We start from the raw sequence: 16,359 nt of genomic DNA, 5'->3' as shown, positions 1-16,359 counted from the left end.
TGTAGGCAGCAATAAATGGGTGACAATTCTGTCAGAAAGAGTCCACTGTTGACATTCTTACAAGTCACGGCTTGGATTTTTCTGGCCTTCATATAATACTTTTCGCAACTGGGCTTTCTCTCACACTCATGAGAGACAGTCCCATAACCCTTTCAACAGTGAAGTAAGCTTGCCTGGTTTATCAATACCAGGCCATCACAGCTTTTGTTTTTCTTGTTGTAGGAGCTATCTCAAGATTCATTTGGGTCTCAGGCATCCTCAGCCCCCTCAATGACCTCCAGTAAGGGAGGGCAAGAAGATATGAACCTGAGCCTTCAGTCAAGACCCTCCAGCTTGCCTGTGAGTATTTCTGCACCTTCTGAAAGGTGATAGGGGCAGAGAGGAAACCAACGCAAACTAGTTAGTTTCTGGTTGGAAGTTTAGCTAATTTTGACCGAAATGAATAAGTTATTTCTTGAATTCAAGGAACTTAAAAGCTGACTTGTAGATGTCTATTCTGTCTCCCTGCCCAGGGAATAGGTTTGTGATCTGTTTAGTTTGTTTTTGTCTTTTTAAGTCTTGTGCTTTTAGACATGGACCCACATGAGGGGCAGAGAAGATGGAGATACCAGAAGCACTGTCTGCTCTCCATCAAAGTTGAGAAAAGTATCAGTTTCTTGACTTTACTCTTACAGGCTTAATTTTTAGGTTTTTGGCTTAATGTTTAGCTACAAGGTAGGATCCTGGAGCAATTCAGCATGCATTGTCACATTGAATGTGGCTGGAGCAAAAGCAGTTTTTCTGGTGGTGATTTTGTGTGAATACTTTTTTTTGTTTTTTGGTAGAGTACTTGATGCCCAGGTGCTTGGTTATGGAATCAGGTACTTATTTATGGGATGGACTGACCATATCCTGAGAAAGGCAGTATAGTCTAGTGATTAAGAACTTGGGCTCTAGAGCCAGAGTTCCTGGCTCTAGCTTCTGCCACCAACTCTGTTTCATAGGGGTGGTGGCGAACATTAAATAGGTTACTAGAGAGCGCACACGAGCACTGCACGTTGTAGGCACTCCATAAATGTCAGCCTTTGTAATCATCACCTCAGAGGGCATTGGGACTGTGCTTTATATCTAAAAGGCAGTTAACACCATACTAGGTGGTTGTAGGAACCTTTACTGTTAGTCTTAGCTCTGTGGGCAAGTTACTCAGCCTCTGAAAGTTAATCTGCTGGGCACAGAAATAAAATAGGCTACTCTGAAATCTAGTCATCTAGTAAGATGGTGGGTAGCAAACCCACAATGACAAATCCTGCTTCAGTTAGGAAATGGAAATTCAGCCACATACCCAGATAAGAATCTTTTGGAATTTTGACTCTACTTGGATATAAAACCTGTGTCTTCATTTATTTTGACCTGAGAGAAATGGTTTCAGGATCTCTAAGAAATAGGCAGAAAGCGGGAACTCTCTTCATCATGAAGCTTCCCATGGATTCCCCTGAAGGTCTCTGAGACACCTCAATAGGGCAAGGTCTGCAGAGTCCCTTAGCACCTGGTGTTCAGGCTTCTGAGGCCAGAATGGACATAGGACGTCTGAGACTGTTGACTTTCTCAACTGAGGAATTGGGGGAAGGAAGTGCCTTAATAAAGTGATCACTCTTTGTTCCCTTCTCATTAGTGTCTGTTGCAATCCTTTTCTGCATCCTGAACTTCATTGGAATGTGCTTTTTAACCTGATTCAGTCAGAATGTGTAACCACTCCCTCATCATCTGTGGTCTGTGGCTAAATCTGGGTGAGGTGCTATTGTGTCAAGAACCCAAATCGGTGGATTTCTGTCAGTGCTGTAAGTTGCTTCATTCCAAAAAGTTTTTGCTTGCTTCTGGTGACCTTTTTTGATAGATCTGTATTTGGCTTTTTTTAATTTATTTTTATTTATTTTTATTTTTTATTTTTTTGGTCCTGAGAAGGCTTGTATCCAGAGATGCTACATGCCTTGCAAGGGTTGGGAATCTTAAGAACTTCTTACCTGACCCACTGAAGTGAAGGTGAAGGTGTTGGCAACCTTTTAGGCCCAGGGGATGGTTGTTCCTGGGAAGGCTATCACAAGGAACATTCCCAAGTTTGGGCTTTTTCTAAAGATTCATCCAAATGGGTCATTTGCTCAGTGATAGAAGCTCCATGTGGGAGGTAAGCTGGCTGGGTTATTGGCATCTTGTTTTTTGAATTGCTTTTTATCCCTTTGCTACTTGGGCAGTCATCAAAAAGTGGTTATTCTTTGAAAGTTTGGTTTGATGCCAGATTTGCCTACGCAGGCTAGGAAGCAGCCCCATCTGAAGAAATGAGAAGTTGAATTCCCTACAAGAGCCCTCTCCTTTCTTAACCAGTTGTGTTAAAGGATCCCTAGGTTTGCCAGTGCATCCCTTCACTAAACAAATGTTTATGAGGTACCTGTTGGCACCAGAGCAGATTCCAGGCTGGCTGGAGAGCAGCCCTTCAGATTTCACATTGCCCTCCTTACTCATTCACGTTACCTTCTTGGCCCTAAAGGCATTATGATTGTGACCCTTGAATATTACAAAAATTAAATTTTGAGGAGTCTGTGCTCAGTTATTGATGCCAAGCCATTTAGGTGCTATTATCCTGATCATGTTATCCCTATATTTAAACCTCTCAATTATTTTTTTGTTAATCTTAGAATAAAATCCAGAATTTTTTTTTTTTTTTTTTTTGGGAGAGAGAGAGAGTTTCACACTCTTGTTGCCCAGGCTGGAGTGCAATGGCACGATCTTGGTTCACTGCAACCTCCACCTCTTGGGTTCAAGTGATTCTTCTGCCTCAGTCTCCCGAGTAGCTGGGTTTACAGGTGTTCGCCACTACACCTAACTAATTTATTTATTTATTTATTTATTTTTGGATACTGAGTCTCACTCTGTTGCCCAGGCTGGAGTGCAATGGCACGATCTCAGCTCACTGCAACCTCAGCCTCCCAGGTTGAAGTGATTATTCTGCCTCAGCCTCCCGAGTAGCTGGGATTACAGGAGCCCTCTACCATGCCAACCTAATTTTTGTATTTTTAGTAGAGACGGGTTTCACCAGGTTGGCCAGGCTGGTCTCAAACTCCTGATCTCAGGTGATCCACCTGCCTTGGCCTCCCAAGGTGCTGGGATTATAGGCGTGAGCCACCTCACCCAGCCTAAAATCCAGGATCTTTAATGTTAGACATCAGAAACACAGATTGCTGTTCCCTCTCAGCTCCCATCCCCTGCGTCTTTCTCATTCAGTAGGTCTGGAGTGGGGCCCGAGAATGTGCATTTCTAACAAGTTCCTCTGTGATTCTGTTGCTGCTAGACCAGGGATGGCACTTTGAGAACCTCTACTTTATTCTTTTTTCTCTGCCTTGCTCTTGGCTTTCTTTCAGTTTCTCTAAGGCACCATATGCTATTTTTTGCTTTCAGACCTTTGCACACACCCTTCCCTTTACCTCATACTTTTCCCCTCAACTCCTCCTATTCATCTTTCAGACTATATCTTAAAGACTGTTCCTTCAGAAAACTACTACCTAATCAAGCTTCAAGACGCAGCTTAAATAACTTCTATGATGACTTCCTTGACTAAAGGCCATTGTTATTTTACCTTTAAAAAAAAGGCCGGGCGCGGTGGCTCACGCCTGTAATCCCAGCACTTTGGGAGGCCAAGGTGAGCAGATCATGAGGTCAGGAGATCGAGACCATCCTGGCAAACATGGTGAAACCCTATCTCTACTAAAAATATAAAAAATTAGCCAGGCATGGCGGCGGGTACCTGTAGTCCCAGCTATTCGGGAGGCAGAGGCAAGAGAATCACTTTAGAACCTGGGAGGTGGAGGTTGCATTGAGCCAAGATCACACCACTGCACTCCAGCCTGAGTGACAGAGTGAACGCCATCTCAAAAAAAAAAAAAAAATATATATATATATATATATATATATATATATAGCTGGGCGCGGTGGCTTACGCCTGTAATCCCAGCACTTTGGGAGGCCGAGGCTGGCGGATCACAAGGTCAGGAGTTCGAGACCAGCCTGGCCAATATGGTGAAACCCTATCTCTACTAAAAAATACAAAAATTAGCTGGGCGTGGTGGCGGGCACCTGTAGTCCCAGCTACTCAGGAGGCTGAGGCAGGAGAATTGCTTGAACCCGGGAGGTGGAGATTGCAGTGAGCCAAGATTGTGCCACTGCATTCCAGCCTGAGTGACAGAGCGAGACTGTCTGAAAAAAAAAAAAAAAAAATACTGGGCACAGTGGCTTGGGAGGCCAAGGCGGGCAGATCGCCTGAGGTCTGGCGTTTGAGACCAGCCTGACCAACATGGAGAAACCCCATCTCTACTAAAAATACAAAATTAGCCAGGCGTGGTGGTGTATACCTGTAATCCCATCTACTCGGGAGGCTGAGGCAGGAGAATTGCTTCAATCCAGGAGGCAGAGGTTGCAGTGAGCCAAGATCACGCCATTGCACTCCAGCCTGGGCAACAAGAGTGAAACTCTGTCTCAAAAAAAAAAACAAAAACCTGCACAATATATAAGGCCTACAAAAATATAAAGCACAGTTCAGTACCTGAGTACCCATCTGTAGAAATCAAGCCTTGCTAACACAGGTAAAACTTTGTATAGCTCTCTGGGATCACTTATCCCTCTTGGTAAGCACCATCCTGTATTTGACAGAGCATTTTGCCAATGCCCTCTACCTGTGCTTACTTTTTTTTGTTTGTTTGTTTTGAGATGGGGGTCTCTTTGTCACCCAGGCTGGAGTGTAGTGGTTCAGTCTCGGCTCACTGCAGTCTCCACCTCCCCAGGTTCAGGTGATCCTCCCACCTCCGCCTCCTGAGTAGCTGGGACTACAGGTGTGAGTCAACATGCCCAGCTAATTTTTGGATTTTTTAGTAGAGATGGGGTTTCACCGTGTTGCCCAGGCTGGTCTTGAATTCCTGAGCTCAAGCAGTCTGCCCGCCTTGGCTTCCCAAAGTGGTGGGATTATAGGCATGCACCACCTTGCCTGGCCTAACTCTACTTACTTAAATGGTAAGCTCCTGGAAGGCAGGCACTGTGTTATTGACCTCTGTGCCCCCAGTACCTATCATGTGATGCCCAAGACCAGTGGTTCTCTACTGTGTCTGCATGTTAGAATTACCTGGGGGAGTGTATTATCTTTAAAAATTAATGCCCAGGCCCAAGCACGGTACCTCACGCTTGTAATCCCAGCACTTTGGGAGGCTGAGGTGGGCGGATCACCTGAGGTCGAGAGTTTGAGACCAGCCTGACCAACATGAAGAAACACCATCTCTACTAAAAATACAAAATTAGCCGGGCATGGTGGTGCACGCCTGTAATCCCAGCTACTAGGGAGGCTGAGGCAGAGAATCGCTTGAACCTGGGAGGCGGAGGTTGCGGTGAGCCAAGATCGTGCCATTACACTCCAGCCTGGGCTACAAGAGTGAAACTCCGTCTCAAAAAAAAAAGAAAAAAAAGAAAAAAAGTAATGCCCAGGGTTGGGTTCACAGAGTTCTGATTTGTTTGATGTGGGGTTTGGGCATTGGTGTGGTTAGCAGCTGTCCCAGGTGAATCCTGATTTGCAGGTAGAGATCTATTCCAGACTGTATCAGGTTCCTTTGCTATAGTAAACTGTTTTTTGTTTGTTTGTTTGTTTGTTTGTTTTGAGATGGAGTCTCACTCTGTCACCCAGGCTGGAGTGCAGTGGCACAATCACAGTTCACCACAACTTCCACCTCCCGGGTTCAAACGATTCTCCTGCCTCAGCCTCCCAAGTAGCTGGAATTACAGACGCCTGCTACCACACCCAGCTAATTTTTGTATTTTTGATAGAGACGAGGTTTCACTATGTTGGCCAGACTGGTCTCGAACTCCTGACCTAGATGATCCACCCGCCTCGGCCTCCCAAGGTGCTGGGATTACAGGCATGAGCCACGGCGCCCAGCCTATAGTAAACTCTTAGCACCCATACTTCTTGTTAGTACTTATCTCAAGTGTAATTTAAATTACTTATTTAATGCAAGTTCATTGAGGGCTGACTTGCTGTCTTGCTTATTGTCATAGTGCCTGGCATCTAGTTGCTTATTGCCATAGTGCCTGGCATATAGTAGACTCCAACTTATTGAATAGACGAACCTGAGCAGCGTCCATTATAGTGCTCATTCGGGAAGTATACATCTGACAGGAGCAGCTTGACTGTATTACCAGAGTCTTGCTCTGTCACTCAGGCTGGAGTGCAGTGGCACAATCTTGGCTCACTGCAGCCTCTGCCTCCCGAGTTCTAGCGATTCTCCTACCTCAGCCTCTTGAATAGCTAGGATTACAGGTGTGCGCCACCACTCTCGGCTAGTTTTTGTATTTTTAGTAGAGACAGGGTTTTACCACGTTGGCCAGGCTGGTTTCGAACTCCTGACCTCAAGTGATCCACCCACCTCAGCCTCCCAAAGTGCTGGGATTATAGGCGTCAGCCACTGCGCCCAGCTTCTGTAACTTTTCTTTTCTTTTTTTTTTTTTGAAACGGAATCTCTGTTGCCCAGGCTGGAGTGCTGGAGTGCAGTGGTGCCATCTGGGCTCACTGCAAGCTCCGCCTCCCGGGTTCAAGCAGTTCTCTGCCTCAGTCTCCCAAGTAGCTGGGATTACAGGCACCCACCACCAAGCCTGGCTAATTTTTTTGTATTTTTAGTAGAGATGGGGTTTCACCATCTTGGCCAGGCTGGTCTTGAACTCCTGACCTTGTGATCCACCTACCTCAGCCTCCCAAAATGCTGGGATTACAGGCATGAGCCACTGTGCCCGGCCCAGCTTCTGTAACTTTTCTTACTGGGACACGTGTAAATTTACATTTTGGTCTTGAAAGTATACCTAGGATAGAGTAATGGAAAATGGATACAGGATTGAAAGCCGTGATCTGAAGAGGTTAGCTAGTGCTTCACAAACTTTAGCATGTGTTAAGAATCACCTGAATTACTGCCTCTACCTGAGAAATTCTGATTCAGTAGGTGTGCGCTGGGACCTAAGAATTTGCATTTCTAACAAGCTCTGAACTGCTACAGATGCTGCCAGTTCAGAAGACCACAGTTGGAATGAGACTGAGGTAGGTAGTAACCTTTTGAGAAGGGAAGGAAAAAAAATTACTAGACTAGGAAGCCACAGCAGTAACTAGAATAATAGTGGTGATTTACACAATAGTTTGACTCTTGATTATTTGGAAGGCACACTGTGGGTTAAGAATGGTAGAAAGAAAAGAGACTTGAAAGAAACTAGACTTCCTGTAGCTGTGGCCTCAGTGCAGTTTATTCCTGGGTAACGGAGCCCTTGCCCTGCCAGTACCACCCTGGGAGCTCTTCTGCTGTATGGTGCTCATCACTGGATCCCTTCCTTTAGTGGGGCCAAACTTAGTTGGTCACCAAATCTTAGTCTACCACAGAAATGGTTTTTGCTTTTGAATCTGGTTTCCCTTCTCTTTCTCCACTGCCTTTTGTTTTTTCAGGTCCCTGTTATCTCTCACCTGGTGTCTTGCCACAAACTTCTGACTGTTCTGTTTCTTTTCTTCCTCTTTTCCTTCCAAGTCTGTCCTCAGCATAATCACCAGAGTGATCATCTAAAAAAAAAAAAAAAAAAAAGAAAAAAAAAACCTGGCCAAGTTACGTTAATGCTTTAAAACCTGGCTACCTGTTGTCTGTAGATTTAAGTCCAAGTGTGACATACAAGTAAGTTCTTTTGGGATCTGGAGGATGAGGAGAGATGTAGGTAAGTTTCCTGTCCCTGGAGTAAAACCTGGCACACTTTTTGCTGTGGGTGTTATGTAGAAGACAGACATTTGACAAGGGTTGAACTTGCGTGACTTCTGAGGTCATTTGAACTCTTGGGTCCGTGATTCTGAATATGATACGATGATTCCTGAAGGATCCTCCTGTGTTTCATTAGTAAAATAGACATAAAACAGAAGACCATGTGCCTGTATGTTATAATGAGTGCTGTCAGAGTTTGGTGAAGTCACTGATCCATTTATGTCTCAATAGTTGAAGGAAGAAGTCATGTTGAAGTTCAGTCAGTATGAGCTAGATGTGGATGTATTTAAGTGGTTACAAAGGGAAAGTCCAGCTTGAACAGAGGTCATGCAGGGATGGGGATGAGGTGCAGTATAGATACTTGGGGGCTGGTCGGCTTCCTGGGGTGGGAAGTAACAGGAAGGAAAGCTAGATCACAGGGATCCTGCTGAGCTTAAGCCATTTAGATATGATCTTATGGGCTTGCAGATAGGTAACTGGGGCAATCATGATAAAATTAATGTTTTACAAAAATGATCCATTAGTTTGTAGTATGCTTTGAAAACGGGAGAGTCTTAAAGCAGTGGAATAAGTTAAACCGTAGAACTACTTCTGGCAAGAGGTATGGAGTTCTGGTCCTTCTGTCTCATTTGCATAGCCACCTGCTCCCACATGTGGAACATGAAGGAAAGAATACAGGACTGAGAATAAGTGGGTTCTATGTGGTGGAATATTTAAAGATTTTGATTGACCGGTGGGCAGGGGGAGTCTCATTTTTGAGGAAAAGTTAAATTCCATATTTATTTTGTGGAATATAATATAGTAAGATTTCTGAAAACAAATGTCCAGTTTCTAGTTGGAGATAGGAAACTGAAACTTGGGTAAGACCTGAGTCTGGATACAAGTTTGCGAGTTATCTGTGTGGTAGTTAATAGTTAAACCATGGAATGAAACAGGCCTCCTAAACTGTGGAGTTTAGAGATAGAAGCCAGATGGAGCTCTGGACGATGCCAGAGGCCATCAGGTAGAAGCAGCCAACAGAGAGTTGGAGAGGTCGGAGAAGGACCAGGATTGTGTAATATTTCTGGAAGCCAGGGGAGGAGGGACGAAGTCAAATTTATATTTCAAAGAAAATAGGTAGTTGGATTTGTCATAAAGCATTTCATTGGGATCCTTTTTAGATAAGGAAAAGGCCTGATTTCTGAGGGCTTGAGAAAAGGAAATGAGCAAGGGAAAGGGAAAGAGCACTCTTGAAAGGCACTGAGAAAAAGGAGAATCTGGCTGAGTCAGTCCAATTCCTCCGCTTCATCCCAAAGACCCGCATGTGTATAAGGCAGATGGAAGAGGGAAAAGTGAAGGTGCTGGCAGAATATTAGGAGGGTATAAACAGACACATCTTTCCGGAGTTGTGAGAAAAAGGAATCAAAGGCATCCACTGGATTAATTTCTAAGGGACACTATACCCTTGGCTGAAAAAAAGGTAATCTTAAAGGCTGTTGTTGAAGATTGGATCATACTCATTTCCTCAGGTTAGGTAGGAGTGAATGTTATTGATATCAGGAGGGAGGTGGAGAACAGAGTTAGGATTTGTAATGTCTATCAAATTATCCCTTGAGTTTCTGAGCCATTCTTTAGATTTCACTTAACATCTTAGCTATTACCATTCATATTTTTACTTCTGTAATGCTCTCAGACGCTGAGATCTTGGAATTACATTGGTCTAGAAAGAGGAAATACGAGGGAGCTATGCTGTCATTGTAGAATCCAAATTTTAGAGGGCAGGATTAAGGCCAGGCAAGGAGCTACAGTCAACATCAGTTATTCTGAAAAGGTAGGAATTGGAATGTACAGAATACCCACTCCTGTTTTACATATGAAAAACCAAGGGTCAGAATCAAGATTTGAATGTAGCTCTGATATTTCAGGTGAAATATTTTCTCCAGCATCCCACCCAGTAGAGGAAAGACATGGACAATCTGATCCTCTCTTCATTTTTAGGCAAAAGACTCAACTCTTTGCCATTTAGCATTTGCTAGACTTGTCCTAAAAGGAATGTCAATGGATTTCCATTTTACTTCTGTTTTCCCAGACATCCCTGTGATGGAAGCACAGATGAGTTGTGGAAAGAGCGAGTGGTAGGAAAGATAGCCAAACCTATAGGACCTGCTTGGAGGAACTAGCCAACTAGGGAATCACCTCAAACAGTGAACCGTTGACTAGAGTTTGGTTATTTGGTTCCTGTGTTGGATGAGAGCAAGCCCTGTTCTGTGTCTGTCTTCTTAGAACATACTGTCCTGGTCAATGCTAACTTTAATCAGTTAGATCCTTGTTACTCAGTGTGGTCCATTGTCTAGAAGCACCAACATCACCTGGAAGCTTGCTAGAAATGTAGATTTTCAGGCCCCATCCTAGATTTATTGGATCTAACTCTGTTAATAAGATCTCTAAGTGATTCATATGTCTAATGGTTTAGAAGCACAGAGACCCTGAGAGCTGAGAGTAAAATTTTCAAATGAAATATCAAGCTAGTAGGCCAGGCACGGTGGCTCACACCTGTAATCCCAGCACTGTGGGAGGCTGAGGCGGGTGGATCATGAGGTCAGGAGTTCGAGAGCAGCCTGACCAATATGGTGAAACCCCATGTCTACTAAAAATATAAAAATTTAGCCAGGCGTGGTGGCATGCACCTGTGATCCCAGCTACTCAGGAAGCTGAGGCAGGAGAATCCCGCCGAGAGGCGGAGGTTGCAGTGGGCTGAGGTCGCGCCACTGCACTCCAGCCTACGTGACAGAGCGAGACTCTGTCTCAAAAAAAAAAAAAAAAAAAGAAATATAAAAAATATCAAGCTGGGGCTTTGGAACGTCATAAATTTTACAGATTGTATCCAGTAATATTTAAGTAATCTCTGAGTGTGGGAGACCACCACCAGTTGTTTCGTGCATGTTTTGGGGACCCTGGCTCCTGGTGCCTTACCCAGTTCAGAACCTGTAGTGGAGCTATCCACAGCTCCCAGCATACCTCTGCAGCTTCATCTCCAGCCACTCATTTGTATCTTAAGCTTGTCACAATTCCTGGTCCTCTTGATTAGGTTGTATACCTGTTTCTCTCTCTTTCTGTCATGCTCAGCAAACTTCTACTTTGGCTTCAAAACCTAGCTGAAATACCCTCTCTGGGACTTCTTCCCCATTTTCATGTTGGCATAGCCTTATGCTGGTACCTCTGCTTGAACTGTATCTGACATCTGTCATGTTGTGCCCAGAACAGGCAGATATTCATAAACCTTTGTTGAATACCTCCTAGATTCTTGCTACCTAGCTGAGCTTCGGGAGCTGACGTTTTGTTGTTTAGGTTTATTGAGAGGAGTGACAAATCCTCTCAATAAATGCTTTAAAAATTAGAACGTTTGGCTGGGCACGGTGGCTCACGCCTGTAATCCCAGCACTTTGGGAGGCTGAGGCGGGTGGATCACGAGGTCAGGAGTTCAAGACCAGCCTGGACAACATGGCGAAACCCTGTCTCTACTAAAAATACAAAAATAGCCAGGTGTGGTGGCGGGGGCCTGTAGTCCCAGCTACTCGGGAGGCTGAGGCAAGAGAATCACTTGAACCCGGGAGGCAGAGGTTGCAGTACTCCATCTCAAAAAAAAAAATTAGAACGTTTGAAGGATTTTAATTTTACACAGTTTCTGTTCCCTTTTGTTCATTCCATGATAGAAGGAGAGAGGGCCCACAGTCCTTATCTAGGTTTTTGATGGTTGATTTTCAAAAAGATAACAGAAATGTCTCTAGCAATTTTGGTAACCAGAGAAGCAGGGTCTTTCTGAGGTTGGTGACCTGTTTTCTTTATAGCTGACCATGTATCTGTGCCTGCTCCCCTTGAATTATAGCCCAGGTGCTCTCTCAGAGTGTCGAAAAGGAAATTCCCCACCCCCTCTGTCATATCTGCCCAGACTGCTAAGAGCAGCATGTACCCTGTGCATGTAGCCATCCCTTCTCTAGAACGCTGGTTCTCTGGGCTGGACTGGCCAATCCGCTTCTCCATCTTAGTCACACTGCTCCAACCCTGATACTGCCTGCTGCCTGCTTGAGCCTGTGCTGCTTGCAGCAGATTACTGTATGCTTGTTCCTGGGCCCATTTCCTGTTTCTATTCTAGTCGCTGGTGGCTCAGCTCTGCTTCCTGCCTGTGTGTCTCACACAGATTCCTCTTGCTGGAACCTTTTGTTTCCTTCGGAACAGCCTCAATCTTTGAAAAGCAACTGAGCCTTACCTCTAGTATGATGGCTCTTGAGTCACTTAGTCCTACAGAGGACTGGCTGGAAGTACCTCTTCCCCATTAAGCACACCGTTTGAATTTTACCTTGTTTTTCAGTTTGTCCTCAGCCCTGCTGTAGGAAGTTAAGTTGGGCCAAACTTGTCCTCACTTATTAGTACACAGAGCTATCGGGACTGGTATGTCCTGATTCTTTTGTACCTGGAGCTTTTAAATGTATTTCCTACTACTCAAGAAGACACTTGGTATCCTCTCTGGCCCAAGCTTCCCTGAAGCCCAGGTGATATTATTTTGAGTTGGGCAGGTTATGCCATCCTCAGCAGAATAACAGGCTGCAGAAAACATAGGGATGGAAGAGAAAGCGTGTGCTGACTCAACCCTCCATCCTGTGTGAGCAATTCAAACCCCCCACCCACCCCCTCAGAGCTTAGGGTGAGAGAGAGAAAGTACAGTGAGGTTGTAAAAAGGGAAGAAGTGAAGGAGGTTGTCCTGGACAAATGTATTTAAAGGCCTAAGGCTCCCCCCTCTTGCCCATTTCCTACAAAAAATATGCTTTGTGAATATATCTTTTCTCTCTTCCTTTACAGCCACTCTTTTGGGATCATTTGATAATACTGAGTCAGAGGATTTCTGTACTGGACCCTAGCTCTAGCTATGTTTAAAAGAGAGAGATGTAATATAGGGAATTTGGGCTTACAACTGGAAGGAGTGAGGGAGCTTGCTCTAGGCTTGGCCTCCAAGAAACTAGACCCAGATTTAACCTAGATTTGACCTACCAGGGGAACGTCTATCTTGGAGCTACTATTAGATTGATTGCTCTTGAATCATACCCCTAAACCTGTGATCCAGGATCAGTAAACTGGAATCAAGAAGCAGTGGCTGCTGCTGCCAGAACCAGCACCCAGTTAAGTGGAGGATGGAACCAAAATGCTCCTGCAGAAACAAGTAAAGGAGACAGAAATATGGTCTCTGCTTACTTTGATCTAATCTCATGAGTCAGCTTCTCATTAGCAGAAGCTGAATTGTATCCAAAACCAAGGGATTCTTGGAAATTTCGTTTTTAAGCTTTTTAACCTCTACAATTAGAGAAAGAATAGAATGGAGGCTGCATGAACCAGCCCAACAGAATATTTACAATACTGACACCCCCATTCCCGTCTCCCCTCCCACCCCCAACTTTACATATGAGGAACCTAAGGCCCAGAAAGGGCAAGAGACTTGTCCAAGGCCATTCAGTAAATGAGAACATTGGATTCTCTGACTGCTAGTCCAGTGGTTCTACTGTTGCTTTTACTGTTAGGACCAACTCCTGTACAAGACCAGCAAAAAGATCCTTTAAGAAAAGGAAGGCCGCGGGCGCGGTAGCTCACGCCTGTAATCCCAGCACTTTGGGAGGTCGAGGCGGTGAGATCACCTGAGGTCGGGAGTTCGAGACCAGCCTGACCAACATTAAGAAACTCCGTCTCTACTAAAAATACACAATTAGCCGGGCGTGGTGGCATGTGCAAGCAAATCCCAGCTACCTGGGAGGCTGAGGCAGGAGAATCACTTGAAACCGGGACGCAGAGGTTGCAGTGAGCCAAGATTGTGCCACTGCACTCCAGTCTGGGCAACAAGAGCGAAACTCTGTCTCAAAAAAATGGAAAAATGCCACATTCAGAAAATGGACTTTGCCTTCTGTATTCTCTTTGGAGAAAGGGAAGGAGTTATGAACAGATATGAGGTTGAGATTTCTAGATTTCTAGGCAAAGTTAATGATACTACAGCTTCTGGATTTAGTTCTGTTCTCCAAAAGGATGTAAGAAGCATTTGCTCTGAAAGGAAGAATTCTCAAAAACTAGAATGTCCTGATATTCCTTAGTCATCATGGATGAACTCAGTTGTTGTGACAGTGGCTCACCTTCATCTATTCCCCCTTGCCTTTTCTTTTGCTGTTGGTGCTTTTCTGTTCAAAAAGATCAACCAAAATCAGAAAACCAGCCCCCAGATGTTTGTTTGCCCTGCTGTTTCATGTCTGTCCTTGGGGGGACTTGGGTCTTTTGAACAGGAAATGAGCCAAGTCCACCTAGAAATACTATCTTTGTAGAAACCACTAGGGTCCTTTAAGCCAAGGTGAGAATCTGTTTCTTCAAACTTGGCCCAGAGGGGAGGACCTGTAGGTGTGGAGCTATGTTAACATACCTGGCCAGGCGCAGTGGCTCACGCCTGTAGTCCCAGCACTTTGGGAGGCCAAGGCAGGTGGATCACGAGGTGAGGAGATTGAGACCATCCTGGACAACATGGTGAAACCTTGTTTCTAGTAAAATACAAAAATTAGCTGGGTGTGGGCTGGGTGCGGTGGCTCACGCCTGTAATCCCAGTAGTTTGGGAGGCCAAGGCGGGCGAATCACCTGAGGTCGGGAGTTCAAGGCTGGCCAATATGGTAAGACCCTGTCTCTACTAAATAATATAAAAATTAGCTGGGTGTGGTGGCAGGTACCTGTAATACCAGCTTCTTGGGAGGCTGAGGCTGAGGCAGGGAGAATTGCTTGAACCCGGGAGGCAGAGGTTGCAGTAAGCCGAGATCGCGCCACTGCACTCCAGCCTGGTGACAGAGCAAGACTCCGTCTCAAAAAAACAAAACAAAAAAAACAACACCATACCTGATAAATCAAATGTAGAATTAGCCCTATTGTTTTTTTCTGTGTGTCTACGACATACTAGAAAGCTGTGATGAAATCGATATGTATTCTGTTGCCATCCCTCTGGGGACCAGTGCTTGGTCTCCTGATCCCCCTACTCGATGGCCTGAAAGTGTTTCATCTTCCCTGCCTGTTATCAGCATAGAATTGGTTGGTATTGTGACATAATCTGATTGCCTTGAGGCAGAGTTTACCTCCAAGCTGTTAGCTTCCTTCCCATTTGACCTTTCCCAAAGAAGCTAAGAATCCATGCCTTGTTGAAGGTGGAAACTAGGGGTTGAAGGCTTAATCTTGAGAGTCAGCGAACCTGTCCCTTAAGGCCAGCTTTGATGTGGGAAGAATATTGAATATTGTTTACTGAGATGGAGACGGGTGAAAGTAATTTTTCCTGACATTTTGGGGAAGGTAAGAGGGAAACCAAATTTAGACTAAAAGGGATCAGTGGCCAGGTGTGGTGGCTTACACCTGTAATCCCAGCAGTGTGGGAGGCTGAGGCAGGAGGATTGCTTGAGGCCAGGAGCTGGAGACCAGCCTGGGCAACACAGCAAGATCTCCATCTCTACCAAAAAAAAAAAAAAAAAAAAAAGTTGGCCATGGTGTTGCATGCCTGTAGTCCTGGCTACTTGGGAGGCTGAGGCAGGAGGATCGCTTGAGCCCAGGAGTTTGAGGCTGCATTGAGCTATGCTTGCACAACTGCACTCCAGCCTGGGTGACAGAGCAAGACCCTGTCTGAAAAACAAACAAATAATATAGGTCAATGTTCAGAGGAACCATTATCAAGAATATTTGGATTTTTATCCCTCTTATTTTCTAGAACTTGATTATAGCTCCCCTGTGTTCAGAGTTGTTCTTTTCAAAGTCCTTTGAGGTTGTATTCTGGTTTAAGATTCTATCCATTTCTCACTCTCAGATCCGTTTGTTCCACCCTCTCCCCCTAAATATTTGAATTTTATATAGACCAGTAGGCTAAGGTAGGGAAGACCACTGACAAGTATAAATTAAAGAGTTTACAAAACCAAGGAGGCCATCCAGCCCGCTAGTTCTAAGCCATGTTCAGCACAGTACCAACTTTGCTTTCCCTGGCTATCCTTGCTTGCTTTCTGGTTGCTTTAATTCTGAGGGGCAACCAGGCTTGCTGTAGAGAGAAGAGCCAGATGATGTGGAAGCCTAAGGCAACACCCCCTCCTTGTTACAATTCTCATACCCAGAACTCTGCTTGCTTTCTGTGTTCCTTTCCTCTCACTCCCCTTTCCTGCCCTCTTTACTCAAGTTCTAACATTATAGCTGATGATCTTCATAATAGAACGAACTCTGTTTGGTTGACCTTCCTAACAGGGAATGCTTGGCTTTGAGAAAGTAGGGGGTTCCTAACTTCTTTGCCTTCTCTAGCTTTACAGTGCTCTTATTTCCTGCTGGGATTAGAACAGCCCTATTCCATAAATATGCACTGCTCTTGGCTGCTCTAACTCAGGCCCAGCTCTGACCCAGATTCTTTTTTTTTTTTTTTTTTTGTCAGATTTGAGTCTATTAACTAGTGACCCTCAAAACACTTCATACATTTTTGGCCAAAAAGTGGTTACTGACTGGATACAGTGAGAAGCCTTTAGGGGGCAGGGTGACTGGTCAGGCAGGTAAC

The 16,359-nt window shown here is 44.8% G+C and overlaps 1 protein-coding gene across 4 annotated transcripts in view; it reads left to right on the top strand.

Moving 5' to 3' along the window:
• Positions 1-16,359, top strand: part of ARID1A (AT-rich interaction domain 1A) — an 89,153-nt gene that overhangs the window by 36,616 nt on the left and 36,178 nt on the right. For all 4 annotated transcript variants that reach the window (XM_054498934.2, XM_063667319.1, XM_063667315.1 and 1 more), the window contains exon 4: positions 223-339. In XM_054498934.2, coding sequence (XP_054354909.1) covers positions 223-339 — 117 coding nt within the window. The remainder of the gene's footprint in view (positions 1-222; positions 340-16,359) is intronic.

Source organism: Pongo pygmaeus, chromosome 1, assembly GCF_028885625.2.
Source record: "Pongo pygmaeus isolate AG05252 chromosome 1, NHGRI_mPonPyg2-v2.0_pri, whole genome shotgun sequence".
Lineage (NCBI taxonomy): Eukaryota > Metazoa > Chordata > Mammalia > Primates > Hominidae > Pongo > Pongo pygmaeus.
The sequence above is the reverse complement of the archived record's forward strand: the minus strand, read 5'-3'. Positions and strand labels throughout refer to the sequence as shown.